Source organism: Idiotropiscis lumnitzeri, chromosome 7 (genome assembly GCF_059441095.1).
Source record: "Idiotropiscis lumnitzeri isolate Australia: NSW breed Sydney's pygmy pipehorse chromosome 7, RoL_Ilum_1.0, whole genome shotgun sequence".
In the NCBI taxonomy this organism is placed as follows: domain Eukaryota; kingdom Metazoa; phylum Chordata; class Actinopteri; order Syngnathiformes; family Syngnathidae; genus Idiotropiscis; species Idiotropiscis lumnitzeri.
Window position 1 is genome coordinate 18,144,119 of NC_142397.1, and position 23,215 is coordinate 18,167,333.

At 39.8% G+C, this 23,215-nt stretch overlaps 1 protein-coding gene across 7 annotated transcripts in view; it reads right to left on the reverse strand.

The window, feature by feature from the left end:
* The window catches only part of LOC148333838 (chloride channel protein 2-like), a 103,851-nt gene that overhangs the window by 2,895 nt on the left and 77,741 nt on the right, over positions 1 to 23,215 (reverse strand). For 2 of the 7 annotated variants that reach the window (XM_088300294.1, XM_088300297.1), the window contains 9 exons: positions 22,474 to 22,607; positions 19,680 to 19,870; positions 17,511 to 17,622; positions 16,921 to 16,994; positions 16,438 to 16,512; positions 14,385 to 14,417; positions 9,104 to 9,142; positions 7,504 to 7,608; positions 3,088 to 3,174 (listed from right to left, as the gene is read on the reverse strand). In XM_088300294.1, coding sequence (XP_088156420.1) covers positions 3,088 to 3,174; positions 7,504 to 7,608; positions 9,104 to 9,142; positions 14,385 to 14,417; positions 16,438 to 16,512; positions 16,921 to 16,994; positions 17,511 to 17,622; positions 19,680 to 19,870; positions 22,474 to 22,607 — 850 coding nt within the window. The remainder of the gene's footprint in view (positions 1 to 3,087; positions 3,175 to 7,503; positions 7,609 to 9,103; positions 9,143 to 14,384; positions 14,418 to 16,437; positions 16,513 to 16,920; positions 16,995 to 17,510; positions 17,623 to 19,679; positions 19,871 to 22,473; positions 22,608 to 23,215) is intronic. The other 5 variants (XM_088300295.1, XM_088300301.1, XM_088300299.1 and 2 more) reach the window with 3 other exon arrangements.

A 23,215-nucleotide genomic window follows, 5' to 3' on the forward strand; every position in this document is an offset into this window, starting at 1 on the left:
TTCTCTGGTAGTACGCTGACCTGCCAGCAGTCCAGAACGTTCGTCTATTGAAAATGTGTGGCGCATTATGAAATGCAAAATATGTAAACAGAGTCCGCTGACTGTTGAACAATGAATGTATTCTGTTCCCAAATGCTAATTGATTGTTACTAAAAGGAAAGGCCAAATAATACATTGCGAACCATGTTCCTGTCCCTGCTGTTTTTTGGAACAGACCACAGGCTAGTGATGGGAAAATGAAGCTTCAAATTTGCTTCATGAAACAGTTGTTGTATTTTTGAGTCCTCTAGACGGCACTCTTGGTTTAAATAAAGGGTTTAAAAAAATGGCAATTCATGTGCTTTCAGCCCAATGTTGAACAGTGAAGAGTGCCATCTACAGGAGTCCAAAAGTACTCCAACTGGATCATGAAGGAGAGTTGAAGCTTCATTTACCCATCACTACAGCAGGCATCAAATTAAAACTGAGTGGATATTTGGGGTTGATCTGTTTGAACATGAGACGTCTTGGCAGTGCATTCAAATGAATACAGCTTGAAAAGGATTTGCAATCATTGGATTCTGTTTTTATTGAAGTTTTACACAATGTCCCAAGTTCAGTGGAATTAGGGCGTGGAATTAATGAGGTAAATAAGAACTTTGAAATGTATTTTTCACATTTTTTCAATTGGCCAAAAATGGCTATGATTAAGCCAAGTGGCCATTAAGCTGGAGTACATAAATTCACACCTTTGGGAACTTCCATTACAATAGCATGAAAACAGCTAAAATTGTTCAAAAATTGATGCAAGGTTGACAAAAATGGATGGTATAGAGCCTGAAGGGTTTTAACCCGCTCTATGTTTTTATTATGCTGGATTGTATTGACTTTTGGTTACTGTATGCTAGTCTACATGCTGATTAAGGTCCACAAGCCATTTCATATTTTACACCAGATTGTCTCCTCCAAGAGGTAATTGGGGGGGAAAGATCAGGATCAGAGTGTAGCATGTGCTACAAAGTGAGAAAAATAAGGTCAGGACGACTTTGACTTGTGATGCCGTCTGCTCAAGATATTTGACAGAAATAATGGAGGAGAAAGTCAGAGAAGAAACGAATGCACTGCTAATGCTTGGAAGATAAAAGACTTTGTGTCCGAACTGCTGCCACAGAATATAGTTAAGGCTCACTCTCGAAAATGCTTGCCAAAAGTAAAACATGTGAAAGAGAAGATGCCGTATTAGATTGAGAATCCCTTTACCTTAAACGTATGTTAACATCTATTTTGCATCACCACCATTTGTATCGAAAGTGAAGTCAAGGAAGACCGAAGATTTTTTTACTGTTCTCAATCCCACTGTTACTGTACATATGTCTCAAGAGCACCCAATGCGGCAGCTGCTTCCATCTTTCAGGGTGCTTATGCAAATTCTTAAACAAGAAACAAGACCTTTTACTGCCTTGTTCATATATCTGGTCCACACTCCTTTCCTCACGTCATGAACACAAAATAACTGTCATCCACACTTTATTCTTCTAATATTGAGTTTTGTGCAACTGTATCGCAGTGGTCACTATATGACTTCTCTCGCAGAAATCTTTTTGTCTCTGTTGTTCATTTTGTATCCGTATAGTTCATTTTTTAAAATGTCACATATTGGCTTGTGAAGCACTTCCCCCCTTTTTTTAATTCGCTGTGACCTTTTCAATTTCCTTTATTTTATCATATTTCAGACTGTAATGTAATTCTCCCTCCCGCTTTCTCTTAATTCTTTCTATATATATATATATATATATATATATATATATATATATATATATATATATATATAATGCCGCTAGGGGCCTAGAGTTTTTAATCAGTGCTAACCTGGGTGGCCAGACAAAAAACAAATTGTACATTATTATCTAGTGATGGAAAACGGCATTATTTACTGGCATTCCTGAAGAGAAGGTTTACTTAGAATTTTTGAATGTCATGGTCCATTTTTTTTCTCGAGTTGTTTCAGAAACGTTCTGATCTAGTTCAAATTTGGGTATAAAAAAGGTGATTTACTTTGATCCTCATTTTTGTTCAAAATGGGAAAACATTGAGATCTCACTGAAATTGAAAGAGTGTACATTAAAGGGGAAGTCAAGTACAACATGTTCTTGACTATAATAGGTTCTATGCACCCTCACTTATTTAAACACGCCATTCTGATTATTTTTGCTTGCGCGCAATATGAATTAAGCAGCAAAATCCAACCGTTTTTAACCCATGAGCCCTGGGCAACTGTGATGTCATTTTCAGTTGACAGCATGTTGCAAAATGGGTGGCCGGATTGCAGGGTGTTGTTGAATAAAACGCAAGCAAAACAAAATACATGCCTTCTCATTTGAAAACCTAAAACATTTTTGAAGTGTTGCATATAATTTTATTTTTTTAACTTAACTGTTAGTCTGTGAAAAAAATGGCACTGTGATTGCTTTGCTAAAGAGTACTACAAATTACGGATCCCAAATACACAATTGGAAATTTTGCACTTGACTGACAACTATCAATTAGCCCGTTCCAATTCATCCGAGCACAATTATGAACACGTGACATATCTAAACCACTTCCATTTCGACAGACCGTTGCGCAAGCAGTGATATAACATCGTGTGTGTGTGACACAGTGTTAGGCTGGCAGAGCCTGGGCTTCATCTGCTTTGGATGGCCTATTGTCTGCTGGTGCAACACAGAACAAAAACAACTAAATGTCGGGGACAAACAGCGCTGCACTTAGCACACAATAGCCTCCCCACTCGTGGCCAATTCACAAAGAGTGGGAGGCTGGGTGGAGGGTGAGAGAAATTTGCTACTGAGGCAAATAGAGAGGGAGGGAGTGCAGACTGACAGAAAATTGACATTTAAAAGGGATGGCAGTATCAAGGAGTCTTTTGTTTGTCACGTTACATAAGTAGAGGGAGGGGGTCCATCAATTTGACTGAATTGTGTGCGTATCTGTAATTAAGCAATTATGAAACATGTACGCATGCTGGTAAGTGATGGCAATCAACTTTTAACGCAAAGAAAATTGAAATTAAAAAAAAAAAAACACGAGACTCTTGAATGATGCTCTTACCTCTTTAAGGGAAACAACCCCAATAAGACGTCCAATACTCGTGACATAGGCGTGATCAAGGCCCAGCAGCGAGAAGATAGTGTGCGTCTGGGAGGATGACAGCAGCAGAGATGAGAAACACTCTCGATAGGCACAGCAGGCACATTTACGTAGATAAAATCAGCCACAAAAAACACCAACATCAAAGATGGAGACGTTGAAATAAAAGCTCAGCAAAACTGGATCCCTTCAGCGGGACATGAAGATAGTCATTGTTTTTTCACGTTGCCAAATTTAAAGGAAACAGTTCTGTACCAACAAGCTGGTCGAGGAAGAACAACCAGGAATCGGGAAAGGTTACCAGTGAAAGATCAAATAATGCATTCAAAGCAAAAGCAAAAATAGCACAACAAGGTGCGCCAAAAATCTGTTTTGGTGGGGTGGGGGGAGCGATGGTTTGCTGACAAATAAAAAAAACAAACACCAAATGCAAATCCACTGTGTATTTTTTTGTACCTTAATATGCTCACTCATATAACCCAACACACGCAATAGAACAACTCAAACGTGCATGAACGAGCAACACAAAACTGGGGTATTTTGTAGATATTACTATAAACGTGATGCCACATTTTTATGGGACTTTATGAGCAGCACCTTCCTGAAATGTGGCAATATAACACACCACGGAACAAGGTTATCAACATACATAACTGACCATAACGCTTTATCAAGAGCCGTTGCTGCACGTGGTGTGGTTTTTTTTTTTTTTTTTTTTACTCCTTGTGGGTTTAATATTAGTGACATGTGTCAAGAATCCATAATAGATGGATGTAACAGAGCAAAGCCGGTCACTTTTTAAAATAAAATATTTTTCTGTTTTAAATAATAAATAAACCGTAGTACTACTGTGCGGCCCGGTCCAAAGCATGCTAAATATTATTTTTTGTTTTATTATATTTTATTTTGCGTTTTTGCATGAGGATTGTACCCTAGACTGGTCGATGGTCCATTTTACAGGGTGACTGCAAATGGGGCAGTACGTCAACCATTCTAGTGGAAAAGGGAATTATCCAGTGTCCTATGGCAACCGAAAAAATAGACTGAATACCATTCTGATCCACTTTTTTTTTTTTTTTTAAACTTGTTGACCCAACTCTGTTTTCACTGCCAAACTTTGACCTGTGCTGCTTTTGCTGAAGCAAATATTCTGTTTACCCATGAGCATCATTAAAGTTGTATTTAATCTCCCCCTCACTGCAGGCTTCCTGCTGAAAGCAGCAGAGAGAGCATAAAGTCAAAAACTGTACTGGCAGATCAGTAAGGTAGCTGGTCTGATAATGTTCGTTCCGGATCTTTTAGTGCTTAATTGCACTCTCTGTTGAACCCGAGGAGGCATTTGGGGATACTTGAGTTTGATCCCACTGTTTTGTTAAGTAAATGGTGGCTGTGGCTGTTGCTTTCAAGCCTGGGCCAAGCATATATAACTGTTTCCCATCAGAGAATATACTGTAGTGTACGCTCAATAAAAGTCACACAATGTGCAATCATTCAGCACTGAACGGTCAAAGGTTATTGAACTACTGCAAACTAAGCAAATACAGAAATTGCTCATGTTCGTTGGGGAAATGCTAGTCTGATTCCCCAGAATTTACAAGGTGACCTTCTCAAAAGGCACCAAACACCCAAATTGTTCTGAGCCAGCCCTTCTGTTCCTTGCCTTCATGTGAAGGAAGTGTAAAAGGGACTTTTGTTCTCTGCCTGTCACCCATCACTGAGAAACTGCGTGTGGCAACCATGGCACGCTGTGCACCTAGGGAGCAGATCCAGGTCTAAATGTGACTTGGAGCTTTGTGTGGAGGCACACATGCAACAAATACGCAGACTAAACAACAGAGTGTGTGACGGGATTATTTGAATGTCATTAAGATACTTGATTATTCGTTTATTGGTCATAATAATCGCAGGTTATTTAAAAAATTATTAGCAGAAAAGAGTAATGTCGTTTTGGCCATTAATTTTCAAAGCAACATGAAAAAAAAAAATCGACCTCAGGTTGTAAAGAACAAAAACTGACACACTGAAAATGGCCATCTGTAGAAATATTCTCACTCAATTGGTCAATGTATGACGCACAATTGTTGTTTTGGTCTTGGTCAACATTATGAACGTGACAACAACCTTCAGAGACGTTTTCCCGAATCTAAACTGCAAATTTTCACACGCTAGTCAGACGCAATCAAACGTTTGGACACCTTGTTCATGATATTAAATGACAAGATATATCCAAAGGTATGTTGGTACGGTATGGTACCACCATACGACATATCAAAGTTATGAACAGCACACTACTTGTTTGCCCACAGCAGCATAAGAACACGTAGATGACATCAAGATGCACTTTATAACTTCTGTAATTAATGTATTTTTCTAATTTTTTTTTATATTATTGCCTTAAAGTGTTTTTCCATACAAATATTTTATGTAATTATGACATTACTCTTGTGCAAACCTACCTTAGTTATAAACCATGCTGAGTTCAAACATGATTTACTGCCTGAAAATGTTTTTGGGCTGTGGAGAGGAAGCCACAGTTTAAAAAGGCTACTGTATTAGTACTGCAGTAACTTTACACTCGTTTCCATGGAAGGAAGCCAAGCTTTTAATCGGCTCAACATCGCCTCTTTGTCAGCAAAAAAGTTACATTCATTACTCATATCCTCATCACTAAATGAGGTTGGAAGGAAAGCAGGCCAAAGGAAGGAAAAGAATAAGGAGCCACCTCATTGTTTGGCCATCGCCCCAAAAAAAATAAATAAATAAGAGTGGACCTATTGAAGTTGTTAAATGAATTGTTAAAGTCGGCTTGAAGAATAATAGATCAAATCCATCTTGGTGGCATTGCTGACATAATTGTTGCTCTACAAATCATACAAAACATGTCGCAATGAACAGTTTTTCAATCATGGATTTAACTTGGAGAATCTTTCGGGGTTGTAACTTGGTGGGGGCAGCATGACGATGGAATCATGACGGAGGCGCTCATCGTGATTTTTCTTCTGTACGCACTGGATCAAACAGCCAGTGAGCGGACCCAGCTCATGAAAATATCGAGCTTCCTCCATCTTTTTTTAGGCTTTTTTTCCACTTGGGTTTTACCAAAGTAATCATTGGAATTTTAATAATTGTGCTCGTACTCCTTCTTAAAAAAGTTTTTCGGCTTACTTTGCCATACACTTTAAGGCAGTATGACAGAAATTGAGCATCCTGACTCAAATTTCCCCATTGTGGGACTAATAAAGGACATCTTATCTTATCTTGAAAAGTTTACCTTTATGGATTCTTCTCCCAAAAATGTTGGCACACAATTGATAGCATCCATTGATTATGATTCCAGAATTCAACTACTTCAATCTTTGAGCTTCGCTTATTGCAACATTTTCACATTGTAGACAATGTTGCCGCAATGGGTCGCACATGTGCTAAGAGCTCTAACGGGTGTCACCTGCGTTGTAGAATTAAATGTTGGAAAAGAAATTGCTCCCAAATTTCTTGTGTGGATACTGCAGAAGAGAGAAAAAAGTTGGTGTGCCGCAGAAAGGTCAAAAAGGAGAACAGCATAAGATAGTGAATGCCACGTACAAAATCCAAAGTGCATATAGAGCAGGGGAGGGCAAACTTTTTGATTGGCGGGCCACAATGGGTTTTAAAATTTGACAAACGGCCGGACCAGGAGCAGATGGATGGAGTGTTTTGGTAACCTCACCTCATCAGAGAAAAAAACGTAAATTTAATTTTAAATGAAAAGGAACAAAAAGCATTGCAACAAAATATCTGTGTTTGACACACCACAGTTTTTAGAAAATAACATTAACAAGGTTTATTCATTTCATTTTCTTCACATTCGGCGGGCCGGATTAAAACGTTTTACGTCGCATGTAGTTTGCCCACGCCTAATATAACGTATTACCACGCGTGTCTGTAAACAGCATCGGTTGTTGTACTCCGCAGTATTTGTTATGCTGAAGGAGATTATGTGTGGTGTTGGCTTTTAGAAGTGTGCGGTCCGAGGAGAAGATGGATAGGACACGGGCTCTCTCAGGTATCAACCCACCCAGACAACAAAGGACAAAGAGAAGGTAGCATTTAGAATGGACCACATTAGATACTGCCACAGCTGCAACCTAGAAAGAATTAGTAGGTGACATGTTTGGAAACACAGCATGATCATGCACTCTAATCAAAGAGTGCTTTCATGTTGTATGTTGCAAAGAAAACACAATCAACACAAGCAAAATGATACCTCATATATCTTACTGAAGTCAAGCTGAAGGGAAAGGATTTGTAAGACACTGGGCCAATTCATGCTCTGTTTACAAAATAAACGTGAAATGTCCTGAAATAAACAAAGTAGAACAGCTGTCTTTACAATCCGACCTTATGCAGTGACGTGCGTTCCACGAGCTGGAACGGGGCAGGGTCGATCTTGCAGTTGTTAAAGTTGACCTGCTCATCAAGCTGCATCTCTTCCCACTCTGCGATCTACAAATCACACACGCACATACACACACACACATGAGACGATAGTGCAAGGCACAAATGAGATAAAACATTTATGCTGAGTGTAGCATTTTAAACCACCCTAAAAATATATAAAACCAATTATAGGAAATTATTATTTTGGGCTTTATATGGACTAGTAAAGACATTTATAAAGCAGGAGAGTTGGATTTGGCTTTCAAGACTATAAATTTCTACGAGGCAGTATATCAAATTGGAAGTAGTATTTTTTAATTTCCTTGAATGTGAGCAGACAACTTTATGCAGTCAGTCAAGTAGCCCCGGCTGGCCCTTAAAAAGGTGACACTTAAAGGTACGTTTTGATTCTGAGCTATAAACCTGGAGCAATAGCACTCTTGATGCTCAGAGGAGATCATGCTTTTATGTGTGCCGTCACTCACCACACAGAAGGCATACAAATTATTCTATAGCACCCCCTAAAAATATGCTCCCTCTGAGAGCATATCAGCGGACTGGGAACCACACTAAAGTGGTCTCTCAATCATATGTGCTGTTTATAACAGTCTGGGAGGGAGGTGGGTGGTGACCCAGGAGGGAAATGTAAAGTGATGATGCAGTAGACGTGAGGGATGTGGAGGACGAATTCAAAATGATTGTGTAGGATAGAAGAAATTGGAGCTGTTGGTGCTCCATGGCTTATATGAGTGGTTCCAATCACCCGGCCGTGGACCGGGCCGCACAGATGGAGAAGAAAAAAAAAAAATCCTTGCAGTTGACGCGTGTCAACAAGACTATTACCTTAGTCCGATTAGGCTAATATTAAACACACAAGCATGAAATAAGTAACAATAGCACATAGGAAGCCCGCTTGTCACATAGAGTGCAACGGTCCGCAATAGGTACGGACTTGTAAAAACCACGGCGGAAAAAAGGGTTAGGGACTGATAATACCTGAAAAGTCAAACGGAAATGCTAATGGAGGCATCTTGCAATGTTTGAAGAATGCGTTGTCCAAGTTTCATCAATGGCGGTGGCAGAATCTTAAAGGTGGCATATTACGGAACACTGCATTTTTTTATTGCTTGTATACAAATACCGTAGTTGGGTCTCTGCAGTGTCGGCACACTACTCAAGAGTGAAATTAAACTGAAAAGTAAACATTTTGTTTTCTGCCTATTTCTGAAAATCTGCCAGTGAGCGAACCGTTCTGCACTGTCACCCAAGTGTTACATAACAATGGGCTTAGTTTACCATACATTGCTGTAACACCAACTCCACATTAAGTTCCTCTGTCTCAACAGCTAGATTGGCTCCTATCCAGAACCACTTTCATGCTTAAACTAGCCAGTGGTGGCTTTGCACAAGTGCCATCCATTTGCAAGATAAAGGGCTGAAATACTACATAGAGCCGAATGGTGGCTGCACAGTTAAGCGTCAATGTCCGATTCTTGGTGTTGACTCCACGAGGAAAAACAGAATCTATGCTTTAAGGCTATAAGTGCACCAGCGGTCTTACCTCTCTGATTGTCATATCATCTTCCACATCACCGTCGTCCTGCGGAAATAAAGGCCACACAAAAAGCAAAGTCAGTAAGACTATGGACCAGACACTTGATTCAAATGTAATTCAAAAGAAGCGTATTGTCAGTATGGTATGATATATGAATTATTTGTACTTGTAAACGGCAGGGTTTCTGTCGTTGCGGCAAGTGGAATGACACATTACAGACACACGGTCACCCATGCATCACATCATGAGCGTGGCACCGCACGGTTGTCCTCTGACAGGCGGACAGGAATGGAATGAGTGACTAAAGGAGCGACTACAGTGCATTTAATGAGTGAGCGAGTATGATGTATGAGATTTTGGAGCAGATGATCATTATAATGATGGATTGTCACCACCCTCAGAGCCTCTGGCAGATAAATTCGGAGTGGACTTTGCCAATGCTGTGTGACAAGCTGGAAAAGCACAACCCTCTTCCTTGAAGAAAACACCAGGATTACAGTGTGTGACGTGTTAAGTAATGTGCAGGCCAACGGCCGTTTATTTGCTCGGAATTTAATGTGTTAAGGAAAAATGGGAGGGAAAAGTAAGCATAACCCTGGGGCTGATGGGAGCCTGAGCTCATTTATCCTCATCGCTGCAGTGGACGACCTGTTGGTAACCGTAGCAACTGCAGCCGTGGGGTAGAAAGAGGTGCTCGATTGGAGCATTATGCAAGCGGAGGGCAGCTGGAAAAACTTTGCTACTCTTAGGAAGACAATGTTAGCCTTTGGATACATACGGCACATTATATTGACAAATATAGACACGTGATCATAGAAATAATGTATGATTAATAAATTAACAGTTAAATTTGACTTAACAAGCAGAGAGAGTTTGAGGAGGCCTTGTGGATCTGACCTCACAAATTGGAAGAATGGGGGCTTTTATAGACGCATTTGAAAAGACTGGAAGAGCTTAAAGCTCCATATTGATACAAATGGATTTTTGAACTGGAAGTCACAGAAGATGTACAAGTTGTACTTCACTGGAACAATGGGAACAAAAGGTGTCTCTGTATTGCAGTATAAGAATGCTCGGCATGAGTGCAAGTAATTATTTACTGACTGTCTGCGAAGTGAATGTGATTTCAAAGTGTGTATTCGTGTATGTAGGACTGTGCAGCAGTGGTACCCCAGAGTGCTGACAAAAGACCATAGTGCTTGCTGTGCTGTTCCAGTGAACAGATAAAGATTAGAAAGCTTCATTCTTTCATTGCCTCCCTTCACCCCATCGCATCACTCATCAGCTATCTATAATCACATCCAGAGACAATCCTCCAATTAGTGGCATCTGTACAAGGCTGGGTTAGCAGGGGACACACACGCATACAGTGAAGACTTGTGTCTTTCGTAACTGGCCGGAGAAGTTAAAAATACCCGGTGAACTAGTGAATACTGTAGTGCAAAGAATGATTAAACACATACCAAATAAATGAGAAAATTAAACTCAAAGGCACATGGAATAAAACAAAATCATCTTTTCTCATTCATTTTGTTTGGAGTCATGCTGAATATAATAGCAGTACTGACAAGGACACTGTCAACAAGAACAATGGAAAATAGTTTGACGGCATAAGATTATGTAATGCACATCATTCGCCAAATTTGCATTGAAGTAGCAACATACACAAGATGGCCATTAATCCTAAAGGCACTTGCTGTATAATATTTTGGACGGCAGAGAAGGCTTTTCAACATTGACGGCTAGCGTTAAACCAAGCATTCCTAATTTGGACATGTTAAGAAGTTTAGCTTTCTGAGTGCGACCTCACCGGGAGTGTGATATTTTTGTTGTAATGGATCAATTAAAATGTATTTTTACTACAATGCATTCATTTCATCTCATGTTAGGAAAGAACTTATGTTATGCAACATTGTGGGTTCTCCTCTCTGTTGCTCAAATAGCTGTTTAAATTGTTAAAGTCATAAAAAAAGACATTCCAAAGTTTCTCCCTCATGCTCATGTTTCTAGTAATGATGTTTCTCTAAGCGACTGCCAGATACTAAATGGTACAAGGGGGGAACATTACAACGGTAATCACATGCAGGCAATTAGCTGCTGATTTTCCTGCTACTAATGATAACTTCTTTGCTCATCGTTTACAAATTCTATTACTGCCTTACCACCACATCTGATTAGGAGGCCGGCTTTAACACCATTGTTAATGACTTTGCAGTTAATACAATGCTGTGGAGAAGGATAACGTTCAGCTCGGCTGTACTTCTTTTTGACGTCATCCATGCTCGAATATTCGTCTTGAAGATGGAGTTACAGACCACTATCATGGCGCCAACACTAGATGGTGATAGTTTTTCTTTTACAATTATTTTATTGGATTTTGGAAATGATAACCTAACAAATGATAACAAAACGGTTTTGTGTTTATTCAAATGGTACAACTTGTGTGTTTGTGTTGGCGTTTTCCCCCTCCAAATTAAAGATAGTTTTGCATGCAGGGGTGTCAAGATCCAGTCCTGGAGGGCCGCTTTCCTGCATGTTTTCCATGTCTCCCGGCGGGTACCCACCTGATTCAAACGATCAGCTCATCAGCGAGCTCTGTAGAAGCCTGATAAGTATCCTGCTCATTTGAATCAGGTGTGTCGCAGCCGGGAGACATGGAAAACATGCAGGACATCGGCACTTGAGGACTGGATTTTGACACCCCTGCATTAACCTGATGAAGAAACAACTCAACTGATACAAGGATGAAATTAATTATATTTATTAAAAATTTATTCGTAGTTTTACAACAATGGAGACAACATGGACATTTAAACCGTCTGCTTGGGCTTCAACTGAATGGCAAAAGCATGAACATCTGTATTTAGCCTCAACAGTTGGAGGCTCCAGATGTTACTACGAGACTAATGTTCTCCCTCAGTCACTGAGTGAGAAGTAACACAGTTGAGTTTTTGATGAAATGTAATCATGAGGCAAGGTGTCCGTTCATCTGTTAAACTGGACAGCATTTGACCACAGAAAATAATCTTCCAATGCATTGGGTTGGGGAAACTTTTACGCGTATGGACCACAATAGATTTTTAAAAGGACTGATAGGTCAGGTCAATAAGAGGTGAGGTAGTTAAAAAAAGAAAATACAAAAGAAAAAATCTGAATAAAATTTATGAAGTATTTTTTTTAATTTGCAATCTTTAAAATAACTAACATTCAAATGGTTCTATTATTTTAGTTCGAGCCCGTAAAAACATTTTAAACCAGTTAGAGAAGAATGAATTTCAAATGAATAGAAAAAAAGATCAGAAACCAATTACAGAAAAAAAATAATTGTGGTCCGGATTAAAGAAGGCCATACACGTGCCATACGGACAATACTTTGCACACCATTGATTTAGAACCTATTGATAATATTATATATTATAATAATATACAGTGTTAAGATGCGGTTAGCCTTCGGTATATGAAATTATTCCTTGTACTGTTCTGCTTGTTTCACAAATCCAACAGGATCCATTTACATCCATCTTCATATTGTTTGTTGTCTATATTTTTAACTGGCTTAAATCTGCCTGTTTGGTCTTAAACTTTTTTTCGCTTTTCTTTTAGGGTAGAAATATAAATAAAGCTCAGTGCAAATGTTTTGATCATTTTTGTCTCGAGGGTGATACAATGACGTGTGAAAAATACTCAGAAGTCATTTCAAACTGGAAAGCTATTTCCAAGTGGTTAGTCTATAGCACAGTTTGTTAACCCAGTGGTAAAAGGACACAATTCAACTCGATTCGTTTTACGAAAGTGTCAATTCAATGTTAAAGCGGAGTATTAAAAAGATGCATATTGCCTTGAGATTTCCCCCCCAAAAGATGGCATAAGATATGAAAAAAGAAACAACAGCAAACAAACAAATGAAAACAAAATGGAGCCCACAAGCCATCATAAATAAAGCATGACAGCATTATGAAAACTCAAGAAGGGGAAACAAATAATGAGAAAACTGAGACTGAGAGGCTGGGCGTCATCATTTCTCTGAAACAGACTACTGATGCCATTTACTCTGCATCAATATTTCACAACCAAGATAGGGGAGTGGAGGAGGTGGGATGGGGGTGTCAAGGCTTTTGAAAAGTTATAAAGACGGACGAAGAGTGTGATGCAGAGACACATCCAAAATAAACAATGAGCGAGTAGAGGAACTGACTGCATTTCTCCTTTGTCACAGGGAAAAACGGAAGGTTTGAGAATGATGTTTGGAAAACGCCATCTATATTCTTGACGAGCTCACAAAACATTAGAAAAATTCAGAGTGAACGTTATCATCATCACCATTTGACAATAATGGGAGAAAAGGCCACAGCCCAATTCAAGGCACCCACACACTGGCGCCACAAAGCTTTGTTACGTAGGACTTCACTGTCAAGCTGCAATGACTAATATGCTTGCATGCCCACTTAACACATCCAAAAATGACTTCATGATGTGTTCTCTCTGCATTGAGCACACAGCCTGCCTATATGGTACACTCTTGATACATGGTTAGACTGCAGGTACATGTTCATGTTAAGCATCAGTGGCAGATAATAGTCTGTTGCTCAACAATTAGGCATTAATCTTATTTTGAAATAGCAAACAGAACCACAAAGACGTATCGTGTTATTACCACGGATTGGTAGGGAAGGGACATGCAAAACTTGCTAAGAGTGGTTGTTAGAAGAGGCAATATGATGACATGACAATTGCAAGAGCACCACCCATCACTCTTTGACAAATTCAAAATAACTTTAATAAATTCATACAAGGATGTTTTGAATGTGTGCTTTGAATGAAAGTAGATATTCATTTTATGACCCAACTGCTAGGAGGGGGCAGCAAAGGTCACAACATCTGGCATCCAGCATCAATTCAAATTGGTTTGCTTCCACTGGAAGGACAATATCAGCCGACTTTGGCCGGAAGGCCAAATAGATGACAGTCAGAAGGCACACATCGACAACCAACATTCACACCAATGGACCGTCAACATTTTCCTTCAGTTATTCTAACACGCATGTTTTAGGAATGTTGAATGAAGCTGGAGTACCTGGAGAAAACTCATTCAAATTCCACACAGGAAGGTTGGAACTGACATTTTGAACCTCAACATTGTGAGTCCAACATAGCCACTAGTCCACCGTGCAGCCCGACAAATTGACATCTATCGCCCAGATGTAGGAAGTACAGATTCAAAAGTACTTTCTCATAATATGTTAACATTCAAAAGGTTTAGAACAAATGGGAATAATATTCATCTCACCGCAAAGAAGCCCCTGAGGGTGGGGGGTGGCTCCTGGTGAAGGGAATGGCATTACACATGGTGAGAAACAATCGATTCTGCAGTTGATGCAGACCTGATCATGTGATATTTAAAATTTATTATTATTTTTTTAAATTCATCACATATCATGTATCATCATGTCAAAGCAGATGTTTATAGGATGCTTTTTTTTTTTTTTCAATTTACAATCAGATGATTAAATCGATGATTGCCGTCCAATAATGCAAATCCAGTAATTGGTAGCAGGCTACGTCACACTCAAAGAATTAACATTTCGTGCAATTCCCATGCATTATTCTTTATCACTGTAGTGGTTTCCTCTACGCTGTTGTTTGAACATGCCTTCTCACGGAAAGATATGATTCACCTTATTCTGATACATTATGTATGACTGCATGCACAGGAAAACTCGCTCTCCCTAAGCCTCAGAGCATCACAAACTTCCCAAAACACAATCTGACTTTGGGTCACTCCAGAAAGGCGATGCCCACTCTGGGAGGTGGTCACTGATTGGACACCTCGGGTGACACAGTTGGAGGATGAAAAGAACGGCGTGCCAGGTTTGAACAGCCTCAAACTTGTAGAACACCTGACCACTTGTTTGTTTTTTTTTTAAAGCAAGATGAAAGTCGGATGTAGATATTTTGGATTGCTTCTGGAGCCACTAGTGAATATTGTAAAATATAAATAAGGTTTAAGAGAATAAAATATGCAATGAAATTAATCAGTTATGAACTCGAGAGGTCTGGTGGTGGTGTTTGCTCTAAAAATAATGTGCTTCAAACAGAACTAACAAGATGGTTAGAAATATAATCAAAGTAAAATTTTGTAATCAAACGAGATGCAATTGTGTGAAAATAAATACAATAATTATTATAGTTTGATGAAAATATACAGTATTTGATAACTTAGCCAAATTAGATCTTGGCATCACGCTGACTGCTTGACAAATAATCAACAAAGAAGAGTGGCTTGTCACTTGCTGTTACCAAGTAGACTGTTTAAAGGTGTACCTTTCACAGCACTGTATAACAAGTACACGTGGTCATTTTTTTGCTTTTAAAAGGGAGCGGTCTTGGCTCAAAAGCAAGAATAAAATGTTGGAGTTTCAACACAATAGTGTGGATTGAATCGATTTTGAAGGCTTGCTCTGATTATGTATTTCATTGCAAACTTTCCACTATGCAGGCCATTATTCTAAATACATTCATCAAATGTGATGCTTATGATGTCTTTTGTACACATTTATCCACACTTGATGAAATAAAAGTTAACTTAAATAGATAACGCCTTGCATTCACAAACAGTTGAAGACTATTAACTTTTTTGGAGTGTCATTTTTTCAATAGTCAAAAAATATTTTTCAGTCTATTTTCATTTATTTGTTAATTGTAACATGCAGTTTTGGAGGCTAAATTTGACTTTTTGCTCCTCGGATATGTGGATTTGTTCAATCAGCACTTCAGAGTTAATGCAAAACTGTCACTTTCTGCAACGCTCACAAAGGCATCCCTGTATTTGTATATACACGTATGACATGTTTTAAGTTTCATTAATAACAAAAATAAGCTGTAAGCTTGCTTAAGTTTCCTTGATTAATTACTGTATGTGTTCTGGTGTTCACTGAAAATTCATAAAATACAAATTGGTGAGAATGGTTTCTCTCCAATGTCAGGTGGCAATAAATCTTTGTGGGCAGAGGTCAAATGTTCTCCACAACCTCTCCTGACCTTTGGACTAATGAAACAAATGAAGCAAAATGCAGCTAAGTTTTGACAATGTTGGAGGCAAGCAACTACTGGCAATGGGAGGTCAGCAGGCAGGTTACAGGCTTAACAAGAAGAGACTGTTCAAAAGTTGTTGGCACAATGGCACAGATGGGCTCGGGGTCAGCATTGCCCAGATCACAGGCAATCGGCAGGAGCAATTAGCCTTGGAATGGAATGGCAGGGTGATACATTTCTGATTGGCTGATGAACCCGTTACCCGGCGGATTCCTGGCATTTGGGTTTCTCCAAATGATGACTCTTACCACAACAGATATCCGGACTCGTTTTGACACTCTCCTGCTGTCAGGAGACACGGGGCTCTCGACATTGTTGTTTTTCTTGCACCAACCAAGGACAAGCAGACACAATTAAAAACACCCATAACAACTGAAGAAATGGAAAACAAAAAACACTTTTCTCCAAGGCCTAATGTAACTTGCAAATGGCCTGCAACGCTGAGGAAAGTAAAGTAAGAACTATAGTTGTAGTTTGAATGAAAAAAAAAAAACCTTTCAATTCACTACTTGGAAACAATACGCCGACAAAATGGAAACTAGTGTCTGTACTGACATTGGCTGAGATGGCAATGTTCATCGGATTTATCTGCTTGTGTGGGAGGTACTGTACTGTAGAGTGTGAAGCCTGTATGTGAGAGTGCGAAGAATGTGTGAACAGCATGTCGTGAGGCACTGCGTGTGGTGTTTGTGTGCTGTTGTTGGGTGCGTTCAAGGACAGGGTTTTCTTACCTCCATGAGTTCTGCATCTGGACTGGCGCAAAACAAGTTCTTCAGACTAGAGTTGCTTGAATGGTCCTGTGAGCCTACGAGACAAAATCCACAACACTGTTACATAGCCTTAATCTTCAATGGCCTCTTTAATGTGCAAGAGCAATGCCACAATTTCACAAAATCTCAAGATTTGGAATTTTACTGATAATTCTTTGGAAAAATACAGCTCCAAAGCAACTCATCACGTCAGAAAATCTCAAGACTCCTGTTCAGCTAGAAATGTGTTTTGCTTTTGCATTTCCCTTTCATGGTACACTCCTTTATTGTAGACTGGGTTGTGTGAGTCAATAATGTAAAAAAAAATGTAATTGATGTGACAGAGGTTCCACTGCTATTGACGTTTTCAAATGCAATACATGATCCGAAAAATTCCTAGAAATTAAGTTGACCTGCGTACCAGGAGGCCAGTGTGGTATATCAATGATTCATGAAAGTAAAAAATGCTCAATATTTATTGACACTGCCATAGTACCCAAATCCTCCTTTTTCAAGATGAACTAGTATACGGCGCATTGAGAAATGGAGGTGTGTAGAACAGTGTGACACACCGATGGGGAGATCAGTGGGTCGCTCCACCACAGAGGGTCTCTTCAAAGCAGGTTTCAACGGCTTTTGAGGAACTGGACGAGTAGGGCTGAATGATGATTCTTCAGTATTTATCTGAAAACGCACAGACAAACATACAATAAATTAAATGATTTTGACATGTACTTTAAACCATCTTCTTCTGCTTATCTGCAGTCGGGTGGTGGGCGCAGCAGCCTTGAAGAGGCAGGCCGAGTCTTCCCTCTCCCCAGACACTTCATCGAGCACTTTCATGGAGATCGCAAGGCATTCCCAGTCTAGCTTAGAAACAGTCTCTTAAATGTGGGAAGTGACTTCCACACTTCACTGGGGATACGTCCAGGAGCCATCCTCAGCAGTTGTCAGACCGACCTCAAATGACTCCTCTTGAGCTACTCAGTCCATCTCTAAGGGGAGCCTGGAAACACTCTGGAGGAAACTAATTACATCCGCTTGTATCTGAGATCTTGTTCTTTCTGCCACAACTCACAGGTTGTGATCATACAGGCACGTGAAGGTGGAAACGTAGATTGACCGGTAAAGAAAGCCTTTTCGATCAGATCTCTGTCACGACAAACCAATGCAGATTCTGCATCATTGCAGTTGCTGCACCAATCCACCTGTCCAGGCGACCAAACCAGAACCCATCTACGCCTCAGCTGTGCCTACAATGATATAGTCTTTAAATGATTGTGAACACAATGGGTGGCTCTAGCTGCATATTGTTGTAGAGTGAGCGATACGCGGTCTGTTTATTAGTAATTTTGCTCGCCTGTGTGATTAATACTAGCGTAATGCAACTGAGACAATTAGCATCTTGAAATTTGGAGAGAACCCGGTCATTTTTCAAAATAAAATATTGTAACGAATTAGGTGGTGTGTTGTAGTGGTAACAGTTTTCTTGCTTTTTCCCAGTTTTCGGAATGCATCACACAACTCGCGAGACGGGAGGGGTGCGTGAGTGAGAGAAGGGAGAGAGGAAGTTCCTTGTGACTCTTGACTAAAAAGAGTTGTTGCTCTTTTGTTGGCGTTGGCTGCAGCCCACAGTAGCCATGTTGCAATACTAAAAGGGAGATGATTAAACTAACGTCTGACGTCGTATCTTTGGAAGACGTTCTAATAAATTTCAGCCTCAAATAATAATTAAACCAGCAGTACAGCAATTTTTTTTTTCCATTAGTGCGGCCCCGTCCAAAGTGGCCCGTGGTCCAGTGGTTGGGGACCACTGCTCTAGGAAACTGTTGAGCATATGGCGCCGGTCCGCTGTTTCGTGACCAGGACAAAAACCACACTGCTCTTCCTGAATCTATGACTTGACTTCCCACCAAAACCCACTTGCCCACAGAAAGCCTGAATAGACCTCATCAGGAAGGCTGAAGAGTGTTGTAGTTGGAACTGACCTCACTTTGCAGGGAACTGTTCTGGCTCCCTTTCTGTTCACCCTCTACACCTCGGACTACAAATACAATTCCACAACCTGCTCTCTATAGGAAGGGTCAGAGCAGACTCTTCCTACTCAGGAGGCTGAGGTCCTTTGGCGTTCGGGGAACACTCCTCAGGAACTTCTATGACTCAGTGGTTTCATCTGTCATCTTCTATGGAGTGGTCTCGGGCCGGGACAAAAAGAGACTGGACAAACTAGTGAGGAGGGCCAGCTCTGTCCTGGGCTGCTCCCTGGACTATGTGGAGTCAGTGGGGGGCAGGAGGATGACGGCAAAACTGTCATCAATGCTGGACAACCCAGCCCTCCCACTCAATGACATTCTGAGAACACTCCACAGCTCCTTCAGTGATAGACTGTTACACCCTCGCTGTACCAAAGAGAGATTTCGCTGCCGACTCTGTGTTATCGATATCTTTGCTGCTGTAACACCTCAAATTTCCCCATTGTGGGACTAATAAAGGACATCTTTATCTTTATCTTTTCACCACCCCAGTCTGCCAATCCAGGCACTGTTCCAGATGTACACGTGATGATGTGTCAACAAAACAGCACCAGAAAATCCAGAGCCTTTCGGAGTGTGTGTAATGTGTAAACATTTCTTCTTATTTTAAAGTCAGGTTTACTTCTCTCCAAGGATACGTGTAAATGCACTATAAGCATCAAGGGAACAATGAAACCAAGGACTTCAAATTTCCCTGTGACCTCTGACCTGGAAGCGGACTTCCTGACTTGCTCTGTGGTGGTTATCTTCGCAGTCAGAGTTAGAGACAACAGACAGGCGCTTCTTCTCTGCCGTTGCCCGCTCTCTGATGAACTCCAGGCGGCGAGGTCGTCCTAGCTGCAGGCACAGCAGCGACTGGAGCTGAGCACGCTCAATGGAGCCCAAGAGAATCATGGACGCTGAGTGAGAAGTACAAAGAAGGGAAAAAAACATGAAGACAGTACAGTAAGAAAGAAGTTGGGGCGCTCGTGAGAAAATGAATGGCAATGAGTCGAGAGCAGGGATGGGCAGTTTAAATGCTGAAAATAACCACATATTGAATTCTCTTCCTCGTGCAAAGTGATCTCTTGCAATAAAAATTGCCAATAAAGGATGGCACAAAAAGTGCAACTAAGACATGTCTGCCATCTAAAGGAAAATAGTGAAATTTAAAACTACAGTCGACCTCTGCATTATTCGAAGTTCGGCACTTGTGGATTTGCAAATTTATTTAAATTATTTTTTCATATTTTGGATTTTCCATGAGTTTATGATTTTTTCCCCCCAGTTCTCACCATTGTACACAAAATAGTTTCATCAACATTTTCTGAAGGTTTGTAAAAGAAATATAATTACAAATAATAAAAAATTAAAAATCCAGAAATTGCAGTAGGTGCATTGGAAGAAGAAAAACAATCTTCATTGTAAAATTTGAGGACAGTAGATGAAATGAATGATCAGAGACAAGAAAACAGCAGTAGAGCTTAAGGGAAGAAAACTAAAAAAGGGAAGGGGAGATAGGAGATGAAGGCTCAGGAGGATGAAATAAGACAAGATGACTCATTTGAGCAAGAAAAAATGAGCAGGGTGGAGGAGATCATATCAAACATGTTGCAGCACTGCAGGGAACTCAGCAGGTATTTACATTGCCGTTTATTCCATCCATCCATCTTCTGTACCGCGTCTCCTCACTAGGGTCAGGTAGGTAGCTAACCAGTCGGCCACCGTGCCGCCCATTGCCGTTTAACGTAGTGAATTTATAATTTTACAGTATAATTTTAAATGTACATGTAAAGTGCCCTGCAAAAGTGAAACTTAAACCTTTTGCCACATTTCAGGCTTCAAACATGAAGAAATAAAATTGGAATTTTTGTGACAAACAACAGCGAATGGGACACAATCCACAAGTGGAATCAATTGAAATGAAAAATGTATTTTAGTATTATTAATACTTTTTTAAAAAATGCATTTAATACAATTAATATAATAAAAATTAGTGCAGCCAAATGACTCAAGATGTTTTCTGATGATTTCTGAATGATCCAATGTTGACCTAAATACCTGATGATGATGACACAGAGTCAACCTGTGTGTAATCCTGTCTCAGTATAAATGCACCTGCTCAGTGATGGTGTCATAGCTCTATTAAAAGAGTGTTGGGAGCAAACAGCAACAGGTAGGTCCTGGATGAAGTTGTGGAGAGGTTTAAAGCAGGATTCAGATAGAAAAAGATTTCACATGAATGAAGCCAAATACAGGGGCCATTTTGTAAGAAAACCTGTTGGGGACTGCAAAAGACCTGAGACTGGGTTGGGCCTTCCAACATGACAATGACTCTAAACATAAAGCACAATCTACAACGGAAGGATTAAAAACTAAACATACAATTGTTGGAATGGCCAAGTCAAAGTCCAGTCGTGAATCCAATTGAGAATCTGTGGAAAGATCTGAAAACTGCTATTCACAAATGCTCTGCAGCTAATCTACCTGAGCTGGAGTTGTTTTGTCAGGAAGAATGGGCAAACATTTTAGTCTCCAAAGAGACGTACTCCAAAAGACTTGCCGTGGTAATTGCAGATGAAATAATTTTCATTTTTTTTTTTTTACAAGTAAAAAATAAATAATTTAATCAATAATTAAATACAAAGTTTAAAATTAATGTAAAATTACACTCCACTTCACAATTGTGTCCTTGATTCTTCACAAAAAAATATACATTTTCTTTTGTGTTTACCTTTCAGTTTTTATTCGTTAAAAAAAAGTTTAAAATATGGTAGAAATTCTGTTCCACTTCATGTTGATTCGTCACCTCCACCCAAAAAAAAACAGCCCTTAAATGTGGCAAAAGGTCTAAAAGGTCAAGGGGGACTAATACTTTTGCAAGGCACTGTGCATTCTGTTCATGTGCGTGGCAGTTTGCTTGCTTTAAGTCACAATTTTTTTAATCAGTCATTATTTAACACGTTAACATTAATAACAAATACTGCAACAACTACAGTATAAATAAAGAATGAACAAATAAGGAATTACATTGTCATGCAGGATTTTGATGGACTGTATTAATACAACAATTTGTCAGTAATGGGAAGTCAAAGGTAACTGAGTGACTGCAAACCTCTTGAAATAAATTCTAGCAGTGAGCAGACATTTGCTCCTCTCTCGTGCACGACATGTCAAGCAACGTCTGCCCACACTTGAAATAGGTTAGATTAGATAGAGACTTTATTATTCCCATGAGTGGAATTAAATTGAAATTGGCCCATTCAAAAGGCAGTCACTGGCTAAAAATAAGGCTGAGAACAAATTTATTTTGCCGATGTCCACTGTACATGTGTCCAATAGTGCGAGAGAACCTGTATAAGAAATGGTGACATTAAAACTTAACTAGTTCCACTCATGCTAAAAAAATAACAACAACAACAAAAAAAACAATCAAACTAGAAATCGCAAATAACACCCATTCAATAATGAGTGCAAGGTTTAGACTTATGCTATGGAGTGAGAAGGTTTGTTTGTGTCTCACCAGCTGACTCCACCAGCGCCAGAGTTTTGAGGTGACCCGTCAGCAGGACATTATGCAGGTCTCGATAGCAGCAATTGAGTGTGATGTAGCGCACGTCCCTCACCATGATGTCCTCCACGCGAATATTGTACTTCCTAAGAAGACAATGACAAGAAAATTTGCAATGATAATGGTTCCGTGCAAAGTAAACAAAATGACAAGAAAAGATATAAAAAGAGCCAAGTTAATAGAGAATTTTGACATTTCATAGTAATTCAATGAAACAACAACATGAACGCTTTTACGTATACACATCCTGTGTTGATCAATATTCGTTCTAATAAGTGAAGCTGACAGCTTCAGCTTCCGTCAGCTAACTGGTCAATCCACACATTGGAGTGTTGACACGTCATTCTGGATGTTAGCGGCAATGACGGCATGGCCATGCGGACACTTGCATCAGCAGAATTGAACACCACTCATAAACACTCAGTTCTCTTCCTGTCCGAGCTTGCCAAAACTTGCAAACGAGGCAGCAGTTGCTTGACATCTCTGCTGCCAAGCTTGAGAGTTGTGCCAGCAAACAGGTTCCAGCCAACTCTGCTCTCCTTGCAGTTACAACTTGATACGTTGACCCCTCTTTAATACAAAGTCAACATACTGACTATACAACCCTATTGCTCTAGAATAAAAGATCAGAAGGTTGAAATATGCTGGTAGTCAACTTGATAAACTGAACTTGAAGCGCTTTGTCCTTTTGAAA